Source organism: Cricetulus griseus, chromosome 8, assembly GCF_003668045.3.
Source record: "Cricetulus griseus strain 17A/GY chromosome 8, alternate assembly CriGri-PICRH-1.0, whole genome shotgun sequence".
Classification (NCBI taxonomy): domain Eukaryota; kingdom Metazoa; phylum Chordata; class Mammalia; order Rodentia; family Cricetidae; genus Cricetulus; species Cricetulus griseus.
Window position 1 is genome coordinate 73,605,491 of NC_048601.1, and position 12,770 is coordinate 73,618,260.

The following is a 12,770-nucleotide window of genomic DNA, read 5'->3' on the forward strand; positions in this document are numbered from 1 at the left end:
CATACACAGGAGAAGCGTTTGCTCCTCTGAGCAAGCCTCCTGCTAACAAGTACTGAGTTCTGCCCGGGAAACTTCCCACCTTCTGCGTGGCAGGACCTGAAGCCTCAGGAGTCTGCAACAAGGTTTTGCAGCAAAGAGGGGTGTGTGTGTGTGTGTGTGTGTGTGTGTGTGTGTGTGTGTGTGTGTAAAGAAGCCAGGACTTTGCTGCCTTTCCCCAAAATGGATAACGTCCTTACTGCGGCCTCAGACCTCTTCCCCAACATCTCCACCAACACTTCTGAGTCCAACCAGTTCGTGCAGCCTGCCTGGCAAATTGTCCTTTGGGCAGTTGCCTACACAGTCATCGTGGTGACCTCCGTGGTGGGCAACGTGGTGGTGATGTGGATCATCTTGGCCCACAAGAGAATGAGGACAGTGACCAATTATTTCCTGGTAAACCTGGCCTTTGCCGAAGCCTCCATGGCTGCATTCAATACGGTGGTGAATTTCACCTACGCAGTCCACAACGAGTGGTACTATGGTCTCTTCTACTGCAAGTTTCACAACTTCTTCCCCATTGCTGCTGTCTTCGCCAGTATCTACTCCATGACTGCTGTGGCCTTTGACCGGTGAGTCTGTAAAACTGAGAAAGCACCAGAGTACTGCAATTTTGCTAAGGAGGTCTGGGGCTGGAAGATGTGTGTCTGGGGAACCAGACTGTGCCTCTATGCCCTGGGGCTCTGACTGCCAGCCTTCTGGGTCCCTTTGATCTTAGGAGCCCAGATCCTCGGGATCTTTCTTTCTCATCATTTTTCCACTCCTCATCAGCCTCTCTTCCTTTCAATACTTCCATGTCCTTTTCGTAGCATCCCTTTCGCATCCACCCACCAACCCTCCAGTCTCTGTAACTCTGGTCTTACTCTGTCCCATACATTCTTTCTCTCCTTTTACTTTATTGCCTGGATGTGGGATACCAAGGGCTTGGCCAGAGACCTTGGCCTTGCCCAGGGCTTCTTGGGTTCCTCTAGATCTGTCACTCTGTGTCGCACTCTAATGTGGCTTTGTGTTTTAAGTATACCTCAGCAAACCCCTCATTTGTTTTCACCTTTTCCTGAAGATGCAGGAACTTTCCATTCCCACTTCTACTCTCAGGTGTTATTCGAGAGTGTAAACCATTTGACTGCAATCTTGAAATACTTCAGGTTCTCATTTAGCATCTTGGTGCTGTTAGGAGTCTCCTACTCAGGATGGAGAAGCAGGTTCCTTCCCAGCCAGGGCTTCCCCAGGCAAGGGTTCAGGAAGCTTGCCCAAGGGGATTCCTCAATTTATTTTTTTCTATGAAAGGTCAATGTTTTTTAGCCAGTGTATCCACAGAGAAACCTACTTGTTAGAAATAATTGAAAACCAGTCTCCTCCAACCCTCAGATTAGGGTTTCAGAAGCCTGTTGGAATTGCAAAGGTTGGCTCTTCCAAACACAGAGGCTGGCGTTCTGGAATGAATGGCTCTTCGGGTGTCATGAGGGGAAATTGGTGATTACAGCACAGACTTATTGGTATTGACTTTCCCATGGGTGTCCCAGGTCTTTCATGCATGGTTTATATGAACAGGGCTACCCGGTGCTTACTGAGATGTAAAAGTGTGTTTGACAACTGCCACAGGGATTGAAAGTAGACTGTTTTGCCATTACTGTTTGTGAGAAACCTCAGGAAAGTATTAGATACAAACATCAAGGAAAAAATACCTCAAATTACAACCCTCTTTCATATGAAGGCCATGTATGATTTGTAGTTTAGTGTCTGTAGTGAATGAATACTTTTAAAAACTAAGAAAAATCCCCATTCCTATCTTGGCAGTGGCATACAACTGTTATTTATAAGTTCCTCATGATGTGTCTTAGTTCAAACATGTTGTGTGAATCAATTTGTATTTTAAGTGCAGGATGTAAACCAGTTATTCAAAGTGCTAATGAAAGGAATTGTTTTACAAGCTTGTCATTAGGACTGTGCCAGCTTTCAGATACTGGTTTTGCTGAAAATGAGGTGTGTCTGTAAATATTTCTCTGTTGACAAATTCAGTTAACCTATGGATGATTCCTTAAACTAAATGAATAATCTCCAGAATTATGTGTAGCAAGATATATTAGTACAGTGAAACATGGCATTTCTGTTCTATACATGCATGTTTTTTCATTGTTCCATGAATTAGAGCTGAGTCGATTCTTTTTCTTTTTCTTTCTTTTTTTTTTTCTGCAATGGAGCCTTGCCTGAGCTTCAGGGAGACCTGCCAATTGGTGTGAGCCACCTATGCACTGGGCAGCTGATGGAGCACCAGCAGACACGCTCTCCCTCTGATTTGCACAGGAACATGTTCCATGACCTGCTTTTTCTAGGGATCTTAGGAAATTAAGATAGGGAATCAGAATTGGGGTCTTCACAATAGACTGTTGCAGGGAGCCAAATTTCAACTCCACTGTTGTTTATTTTTATAAATCATGACAGGACCTTAATGCAGTGGGACAACTGCCCAGTGGCTCTGAGGATCTCAGATGCCAGAGCACAAGGAAGACCAGGTGTTTGCTATGTGCTGAAGGAGCTCAGGGGTGTCGACAGAGTCATGGTCCAGGTTACACTTCAAATTAGAGTCAGGACCCAGGTTTGTGGTCTACTCATGTGCCCCAAGGACACTTTCCTGCTCTTGCTCAGCTTCAAGAGCACTCTGGGAGTTCATTCCCTCTGGTTCCCGATGATGAAGGTGTCTTTTGCATGCATGCCCATTCATTCTCCCCCAAGAACACTGTAGAAAGAAAGGGGTGGTAAGTTGTCTCTGAGGGAGTGCTCACTCCTTCCACCAACATAGATATGCAGTTACAAGAAATGCTTACAAGAGATGCTAAATATTTTAATGTCCCTTGAATTATTAACAGACAACTTCTGAACCAAATCTTTGAAAATGACAGCATGTTTTTTTTCTGACATAAAATTAAATCTTATTTATTGCAGAAGATTTTGGAAACGGAAAAAGCATAGCCACAAAAAATTCAAACCATTACCTCCCTGTCCCAAATAACACCTGTTAACATTTGTAACTCTGTTTATGAGTATTAACTGCCCCATGGATGTCACGTGCTATGTTTCTGAAGCTTACATTTTCCACTGATACTAATAGGAAACATTAACAACTTACCTTCTTCGGGCTCGAGATTCTAGTTAAACTCAATAGATCACATACGAAAAGAAGACAATGAGAGCAGAACTGAGAACTGAGAAGAAGTTTCCTCAGAGAGGAAGGGAGATAAGGGAGGAAGATGGGGTAAACGTGACTAAAATTCATTTTATAAATGTAAGAAACTGTCAAACAATAAAAACTTAAGGTTTTCATAAATATACTTAATGTCTTCATAGTATTGCATTGTATAAATGTTTTATTTAATCATTTCCCCACTATTGTATTGATAAGAAATTCTAGATATTTCTGTCATTCTTATTAATACTTCTATGAGCATTTCCATATCATACTTTTGTTTTATATTTTTAAACAAGAAAAGGCTCCCCCTAGTGCAATTACTAACCATGTGATAAAAAGCTATTCCTCTTTATTTTGAAGGATTATAAACTCTGGGAAGATCAAGGAGTGCATTGTTCTAGCTGGTTGGTTTGAATCTCTGTAGCATGAAAGAGAAGGTTTGATAGCTCACTACCTGTTGATTGGATAGATGCATGAATTGATAAGTAAAACATCCCTAGAAGAACATTTAGAAGGAGACATAAGATTTAAAGGAAATATAAGTATTACCTTAAGATCCCCTTACTGATAGTTAGCCAGCTAAAAATTCCACCATGCTGGCTTATAGTTACTTTTCTGTCTGTGTTGTACACCTCCATTTACAAGTCGAGTAAATTTTGCATCATCACGAAAACTGTCAATCGGTAACTTTTCAGCTTTCATGATTTTCCCCCCAAGGCTTTTAAAACAGCTATTGTTGTTACCTGATACTGTAGCATTAGTATAGACCATGTCATAAACTATTTTTAAAAATAAGATGCCTGGCATGTAGCTCAGTAGTAAAACACTTACCCAGCACACATAGAGTCCTGGGTTCAATCCCTAGGACCATAAGAAATGGAACACTTAGTAGATGCTTTATATTACATGATTACAATCATTTTCCATTATTATAGGTAACTACAAATTAATATCTTAGACCTAAATATTTTACACTTACATATTGTAGGGGGTGTTGTGTGCCATGGTGTGTGTGGAGGTCAGAGGACAGCCTGCAGGGGCCTGGTTCCTTCCTATCACATGAGTACCAGAGATAAAAACTCAGATTTGACATCAAGGGCCTCTGCCAGCTGAGCCATCTTGCAGGTCCCTAGATATAAATCTCAGAGAATGTCTCTTTCCTGAGGAGAAACTCCTTGAAGTGGTTTGACTAAGCTATCTTTCTAAAATTTGCCAATTTCTTTTTAAGACCAAAATATATGAAGAGAAATAAAACTTTAATTGCAGACAGCAGCATTAATTCAATGTTCCCTGCAGTCATTCTGTAAATGGAGGTTGGGTGGAGGGAGGACCTCTCCTCTAGAAGAAATGGCATTTTTAGAAAGATTTATCTTATTTTGTTTTATGTGTATACATGTTTTGTCTGCGTGTACGTTTGTGTGTCAAATGAGCACATGATGCTGAGGGCCTCAGAAGAGGGCACTGGATGCCCTGAAACTGAAGTTACAGAGAGTTGGGAGCTACCATGTGGGTACTGGGAACTACACCCAGGTCCTCTCTACAAGAGCAACAAGTGCTCTTAACCACTGAACCCTCCCTTTAGCACCAAAACACCCATTTTATGAAGGTAGTGCTTAGGTTTATGAGGCAAACAAAGTTAAGTGAGTTTAGCTCTTTCTCCAGCAAAACTTCATCCGGCATAAGGAATTTTGCCTGTGTCAAACTAAAAAAGTTTTTTTGTTTGTTTGTTTTTCAAGACAGAGTTTCTCTGTGTAACAGCCCTAACTGTCCTGGAACTACTTCTTCGTGCTAGGTGTTTGGCGGCCGCGTGGCTCTCCAGCAACTTCAGCAATGTCGGTGTCTCCACCTGCATCTGCTCGCCAGCCTCGATTATCGTTGGTTGCAGAGGTGTGTGTGTGATGTGGTGGTGTCGTGGTGTGTGTGATGTGTGTGTGATGTGTGTGTGCGCTGCGCGTGTGTGTGTGTGTGTTGTGTTCTTGACTTTCAAATCAGGGCTTTGGAGAGGTGGAACCTCAGTTTACAGAGCTGGTGGTGATGCTAAGCATTTATCAGTGGGCTCTAAGGTGTCAGCAGGCATCTGGATCCTAGAGCCTAAGCCAACCCGGGAAGCAAATCAGGAAGCAGGCACACAGCAGCAGGAGGCTGTGAAGAGCAGTGGCTTCTCTCTCTCCCTGAGAGAGGCAGGTGTGTTTTCAGTGAGATAAGAGGAGAGGAAGCATTGGTTGCTCTTCAGACTGGTTCTGGACTCTTGTGTTTTGAGTGAAATGAATCAGACGAATGGGATTACCTCTAAGCAACATGAGACAAGAAATAGAGTAGCCCCTGTAGGGGCAAAAGCTGGAGACTAAAGAAAAAGGGTGAGTGAGCTCTCTGGATAAGTAGAAGAAGAACCTAGAGCACAGAACCAAAACCAAAGTCTCCTCCCCTTGATCCCAGGCATCCATCCCACTGTGGCCAGGTCACACCCAGCTTCCAGGTCTCTACTGGACCTTCAATCTACCTCTGAAACCCACCTTATTGGCTCGACACAGGTGCTATCGTCCATGTCAAAGAAGCCCCTTCAGTTCCCCTACCCAGAAGCAGGCCTCAGACTCCAGTATCTTTTGCATTGAGATAGACCTAGAGACCATGAGACCTAGGAGACCCTGGGAACCTAGGCACCCACCCCATGGCCCAGTCTTAGCAAATCAGGAGTCTGTGATGTAAGTATGATTGTGCATCAGATCTGAGTTTGTTGCTTTAAGACATTGAGGCCTTGGGACTTTCTCTTGAAAGCGTCAGTGCTACTAGACGTGGTGACACATGCCCTTAATCCAAGCACTTGGAAGACAGAGGCAAGCAGATCTCTTCGTGTGAGGCCAGCCTGGTCTACAGAGCCAGTTCCAGGATGGCCAGGGCTACACAGAGAGATACTGTCTTTTAAAGGGGTTCAATGTTTATCTCCTTTCTGGAGCAGTCCTATTACACTCTGTCACATGTTCTCCCAACTTCTGGGAGTATTTAATGTCAGGATGGTCAAGGATGTTGCTGGGTATTTTGTGCTGTTGACTGATGTTTCTTTTTTTTTTTTTTTTTTTTTCTTTTGGTTTCCGAGACAGGGTTTCTCTGTGTAGCATTGGAGCCTATCCTGGCACTCGCTCTGGAGACCAGGCTGGCCTTGAACTCACAGAGATCCGCCTGCTTCTGCCTCCTGAGTGCTGGGATTAAAGGCGTGTATAGTGGGAAATTACCAATACAGAGCCAAGTAGAAATATAATGGTATTTAATAGGGAAAAAGCCTTACTTACAGAGCGACCTAGCCAGGCGGCGCGGCAGCAGTCTGTCCAGCAAGCCGAAAAGGAAAACCGAAACTGAAACGAAGCCCTGAACCTCTCACTCTACTTCACCCTGACCACACCCTCACAGGGCGTGATCAGGCAGACCTGTAGCCAGCCCCTAAGCAGGAGAGGCTACAGGTTCCCCTACAGGCACGCACCACCAACGCCTGGCTTGACTGATGTTTCTTAACTGGCAGAAATGTAGATCACACTGGGGAAAATACAGAGCATTTCTCAATGCAAACCCATACCAATAGAAGCATAAGAAAGATGTTGTTCCTGTTAATATTGACTTGGAAAATCAATGCTGAGGAGGATTAGAAGTTTAGAATTTTGAGGGATGATGCTGCCAAAGTGAAAAATACTGTAGAAATGAGGGCAAGGTGTTGGGTCCTAAGTTGGGAATTTTTATTTTCTCTAGAAAAAATGTGTGCTCTGCATTGAGCAAGTACGATTGACTTAGAGAGAACTATAATGTAAGATGCTGGGCAATGTGGCTCATCAAGATTGCATAGGTAAATTCCACAAGAGGAGAGAGTTGATGGTCAGCAGGGATGATGATCAAGGAAGTCTGCTTAAGGTGGAGGCACATTCTCAGAAAGGGGTTATTTATGTATATATGTACATATTTATAAAGGTGGTATTCTTTTTTATGTGTTTTTTCCATTCATTTATTTAGTTCATAAATAAAGTCATGCACAATTATGATACAGAATACAGTATGTTCACAATGGCAAGGATAAATTAAACCAATTAACATGTTATATCACACATATTCATCATTTTTGTTTTGAGAATACTTAAAGTATACTATCTCACAACTTTTAAAATATAGCATATTGTTATCAACCATATTTATCATGCTCTCAGTAGACCTCAAGACTTCACAGAGTCCATGCCTCTTGTCCAACTGCAGTTTTATATCCTTAAACCAATCGTTTCCCCATTGTTAAAAGACCCACATTGAAGCCTAATAGCCACAATTCTGCTCTCTGTTCCCATAAGTTCATCATTTCTAGGTTATACATAAAATTGAAATTGTGTGACATTTGTCTTTCAGTGTGTCATTTTTTTTTTGGCAAGCATATAACTTTACTACTTACTAAAGATGAAATCAAATTTGCATGCACAGGTGAGCACTCACTGAAACACCTTGGATTCATCACATATTTGAGTTTCAATTAGCATATATATATATATATATATATATATATATATATAGAGAGAGAGAGAGAGAGAGAGAGAACAATAGCAATAATGGTAATATGTTATGCATCAATAGCAGCAACAGCTTTTCCAGGTTCTGCAGTCATTTGAACAAAATTGTAGAGACATCCAGCACACTCCATTTTAAAAAAACAAAAAACAAACAAACAACAACAACAACAAAAGTAAAAAACATATTCCCAGAAAACAGCAGAGTTCTGTTATCTTATGGACTTGGCACCATTTTTTTTTAAAATTAGTTTCTCAGTCATCATCTGGGAGGAAACCATTCTGAGCAACATCATTAAAAACAGCTCTGATAAAGCATGGTCACTACTATGTATCATAAAGCAGGTCCACATATGAGTGAGTACATATCATGTTTGTCTTTTTGTGATTGGGTTACCTCGCTCAGAATGGTTTCTTCAAGTTACATCCATTTTCCTGCAAATTTCAAGATTCCATTGTTTTTTTCTGCTGAGTAGTACTCCATTGTGTAAATGTACCACATTTTCTCTATCCATTCTTCGGTTGAGGGGCATCTAGGCTGCTTCCAGTTTCTGGCTATTACAAATAATGCTGCTATGAACATGGTTGAACATATGTCCTTGTTATATGAATGTGCTTCTTTTGGGTATATGCCTAGGAGTGGAATTGCTGGATCTTGTGGTAGACTCATTCCCATTTTCTTGAGGAGTCGCCATACTGATTTCCACAGTGGCTGTACAAGTTGGCACTCCCACCAGCAGTGGAGGAGTGTTCCTCTTTCTCCGCATCCTCTCCAGCATAAACTGTCATTGGTATTTTTGATTTTAGCCATTCTGACAGGAGTAAGATGGTATCTCAGAGTTGTTTTGATTTGCATTTCCCTGATGACTAAGGATGTTGAACACTTTCTCGTGTGTCTTTCAGCCATTTTAGATTCCTCTATTGAGAATTGTCTATTTAGTTCTGTACCCCACTTTTTAATTGGGTTATTTGGTATTTGGGGGGACTAGCTTCTTGAGTTCTTTGTATATTTTGGAGATCAGCCCTCTGTCAGATGTGGGGTTGGTGAATATGTTTTCCCAGTCTGTGGGCTGTCATTTTGTCTTGCTGACTGTCTCCTTTGCCTTACAGAAACTTCTCAGTTTCAGGAGGTCCCATTTATCAATTGTTGACCTCAGCGTCTGTGCTACTGGTGTAATGTTCAGGAATCGGTCTCCTGTACCGATTAATTAAAGGGTATTTCCCACTTTGTCTTCTAATAGGTTCAGTGTAGCTGGATTTGTGTTGAGATTTTTGATCCATTTTGACTTAAGTTTTGTGCAAGGCGATAGGCTTGGGTCTAACTGCAGTCTTCTACATGTCTGCAACCAGTTATGCCAGCACCATTTGTTGACGACGTTCTCTTTGTTCCATCGTATAAATTTGGATTGTTTGTCAAAAATCAGGTGTTCATAGTTATGTGGGGTAATATCAGGGTTTTCAATTCTATTCCATTGGTCTACCAGTCTATTTTTGTGCCAATATCAAGCTGTTTTCAGGACTATAGCTCTGTAAGAGAGCTTGAAGTCAGGGATGGTGATGCCTTCAGAAGTTCCTTTATTGTATAGGGATGATTTGGCTATCCTGGGTCTTTTGTTTCTCCATATAAAGTTGAGAATTGTTCTTTCAAGGTCTGTGAAGAATTGTGTTGGGATTTTGATGGGGATTGCATTGAATCTGTTGATTGCTTTTGGCAAGATTGCCATTTTTACTATGTTGATCCTACCTATCCAAGACAATAAAGGTGGTATTCTAAGTAGAAGACACTGCATGACAAAAGCACTGAGCTCAAACATATTTGTTGGAGAATGACAGATTAAATGAGTGAATAGATTTATATTCACATATAAATATGGGGTGGGTGATAGTAGGAAGGATATGAACCCAGTCTATTCTAGATTTGTTGTGAAGACATATTGATTTAGCTGGAAAGTGCCTGATAAACAAGTTGAGAGATGGGTTAGAAAATGAGTACAGGATCAAAATATAGATTGTAGATTTTCTACGCACATGGTGGTGGCCATCTGGTTGCATAAAAGTAGAAAATGCCTCTTCTGCCTGGATATGCATTTCCTGAGAAAGGCTTGAGAGTCACAGGAATATCCTACCAAGCCCAAGGAGAAGAAGGAAGCAGATGGAGCAGTGGAAGAGACCTCAGGACAAAGGTTAAGAAAAACAACCTGTGTTGGATTGTGTTGGTTAGAATCAAGGGCATAGACATTGGGCTTTGACGTTGGATAGCACTGGTGACCTGCAAAGAAATAATGTTCTCAGACTGTGGACTGGGGTGGCAACTTGAGGGATGAATGAGCTCCTCCTCAGTTATCCAACCACAGAATCATCACTGAGCATCTGCTCTGTGCCAGATGTTGGAGCACTAAAGATTGGGGCACTATGACCATGTTCACTCAGTCTTCAGGGATCAACAAAGAGGTAAGTACAGAATCCATTGTAACCAGTGCCACATTGGAGATGGGGGTTGAAAACAAAACAAAGAACTCCCTTAAGAAAGTGGGGAAAGTTTGCTGCTTCCAAGAGAAGGGGAAGAAGGAGGAGGGAAAGGGAGCAGAAGAGGAGTGGGCTACAGAGAAAAGAACGTATTTTTATGAAGTTCAAGGATGCTGGATTGGAAATGCTCATAATGACTTATTAGTATTAGACTTAGAAACTAGGCAGATTTCATGTTAATAAAATTGATAATGACGTCTTGTTTCTGTAGGATTTCCAATTCATTGTCTCATCCAATCTCCCTGCTGCCAGTGGGATTCCTTTCCTACATTGCTAAGGCAACTGCAACATCTTCTATCATTGTCTGTCTACTCTCCATCTTCTTAGAACCTGAAGACCCTGGACATTGCTTCCGCCTATGTATGGCACACGCCCACACATGACAGCCATGGTGGCTTTTGGATGAGAGCTAAGGGAATTTGCCATTGAAATCAGGGACTGTAAGGCTTCTGTCTCCAAATACCAGATGCATTGGATGCCCCCTTCACAATTTTCTACTTCCAAACAAATTCAACTTCACAACCTCTCAGACAGGGCAGTGCCAGAGTTTCAAACACATCTTAAATGTTTTCTTCTGTTCAATAATTGGCTCAATTTGATTGTCACATCATTATAAATCCCTTTTCTGTGTGTAACTAAAATCTGCCTATCTGGGTTGGGGTAGTTTCTACTTGTTTAATGTCTCTTGTCCAAGTCAACCTTTACAGTATGTCCTTCCTGGGGCGTCCTCATTCTTAGTTCACTCACTGCCCATGACTCTTTCATCTTTCCATTTTCATTATCTTTAATAGTTGATGGAATCCTTAAAAGATAGCCAGAATAAAACATCTATCCTGTCAACATGACCCTGTCCTCTACCCTGTACTGTAGGACTCGAATCCTCAGCTTAGAACACATCTACTTAGAAGCCTATCTGACTTGCTGTTCTAAACGAGATGCCATTACCTATTCCCATAGCCTTTATCCAATAGCCCTGTAACTGTCTATGGTGTGTTAGTTTCTAACACTCCTCCTGCCCACTTGGCTGCAAGATCCATACAAACAAGGATGCTCTATATGGTTTCTGTTTCCAGCACATACGCAGTACCTGGCACAAAGTAAGAATTCATTAAACTGTGTTCAATATAGACCAACTGACTGTGTCTCCCTGGTACACACTAGAAGATCTGAAAACCAATCTCAGTGTATGAGCCATACATCCTAAACCATGTGTAAAATGTTGTTCTATGTTGAAACAAATGAAAAAACATTGCTAAGCATTTGCTATATAGCGCTGTCTGGCAGCAGAGAACACTTCATCAAGGGCTGTCCACTCTAAAATACCTATAAGTTCTAATTCACACCCATCTTTTCCTCATACCACTTGGCAACCCCCATGGGAGCCTCATCGTTTCCTGATGACCCCAATACATACCAATGGCCAGGAGTAGATCTGTAGTTGGAAGAGATGTTGCTCGTTGCCCACTGTATCCCCAACCTCTTCAGGCATGCTGGGGTTGCATAGGCAAATCTTCCCTAGGCTATTATCAATCCCATGGGCTTTTCTCCAGCTCTACTTTTCTCACCCTTCTGAGTCAATACCTACAGAAACTACTTTCCATCCAGCCCTCCAAGACCTGTCCACAGCAGCTAAGTGCCTAGTTCAGGGCTGGCGATGTGGCTTTGTAGCATAACTCAGTAACAGTGCTTACCTAAATGCCTAGTGCTCCAACATGGGAAAATTGCAGCACAGAGTGGCCCATTAATGCTATGGGATAAGAGACAGAGTGCTTGACCCTCTCATGGCCCACAGAAAAGGCTGCAATTATACTTTTACAGTATAATTGCAAAAGGGGAGAGGGTAGCAGAAGAGTCTCTGAGGAGGGACCCCAGGGAGAGGAGAGGGACTTCAACTTTGACCTCAAGGTCTCAGCCTCAGCATGCATTCACTGTCGCTCATGAACTGCTTTAAGAATTGTATCTGTGATGGAGAGTTGGCTTGGTAAGGTGATTGCCTTGCAAGTGTCAGGACCATGTTTGATTCTCAGTATGAATGAGCTCAGGTAATAGGTTCCAGCACCACTCTACCAAGCCCCGGCTATGCAAACATCATCAAGATACTTGAAGTAGCTGATAAAATGTATCCAATAAAACTAACCTCAGCCTGGAGAGATGATGACTCAGCAGTTAAGAGCACTTGCTGCTCTTCTAGAGGACCAGAGCTCAGTCCCCAGTAACCACGTCCAGTGGCTCACAATCAACTGTAACTACAGCTCCAGGGTTCTCTGACATGCCCTTCTTACCTCCATGCGCATGGCACTCATGTGCACAAACCCATACACAGACATGCATGTACAGAGACATAAAAAAAAATAGTAAAAATAAGCCTTAAGAGAAACCTCGAAGGGTATTGTCACAAAGGGAGAGTAAAAGGTATGAAAATGTTTCATATCATTGACTGACACCCAGTAAGACTCCATTAGTGATAATTAGCATCCTGATCGCTAATA

General features: G+C 42.1%; 1 protein-coding gene across 1 annotated transcript in view; it reads left to right on the forward strand.

Annotated features, from left to right (window-relative positions):
* The first annotated feature begins 219 nt into the window (after positions 1–219).
* The window catches only part of Tacr1 (tachykinin receptor 1), a 158,308-nt gene continuing 145,757 nt past the window's right edge, over positions 220–12,770 (forward strand). The window contains exon 1 of the mRNA XM_035448853.1: positions 220–608. Within this exon, the coding sequence (XP_035304744.1) occupies positions 220–608 (389 nt within the window). The remainder of the gene's footprint in view (positions 609–12,770) is intronic.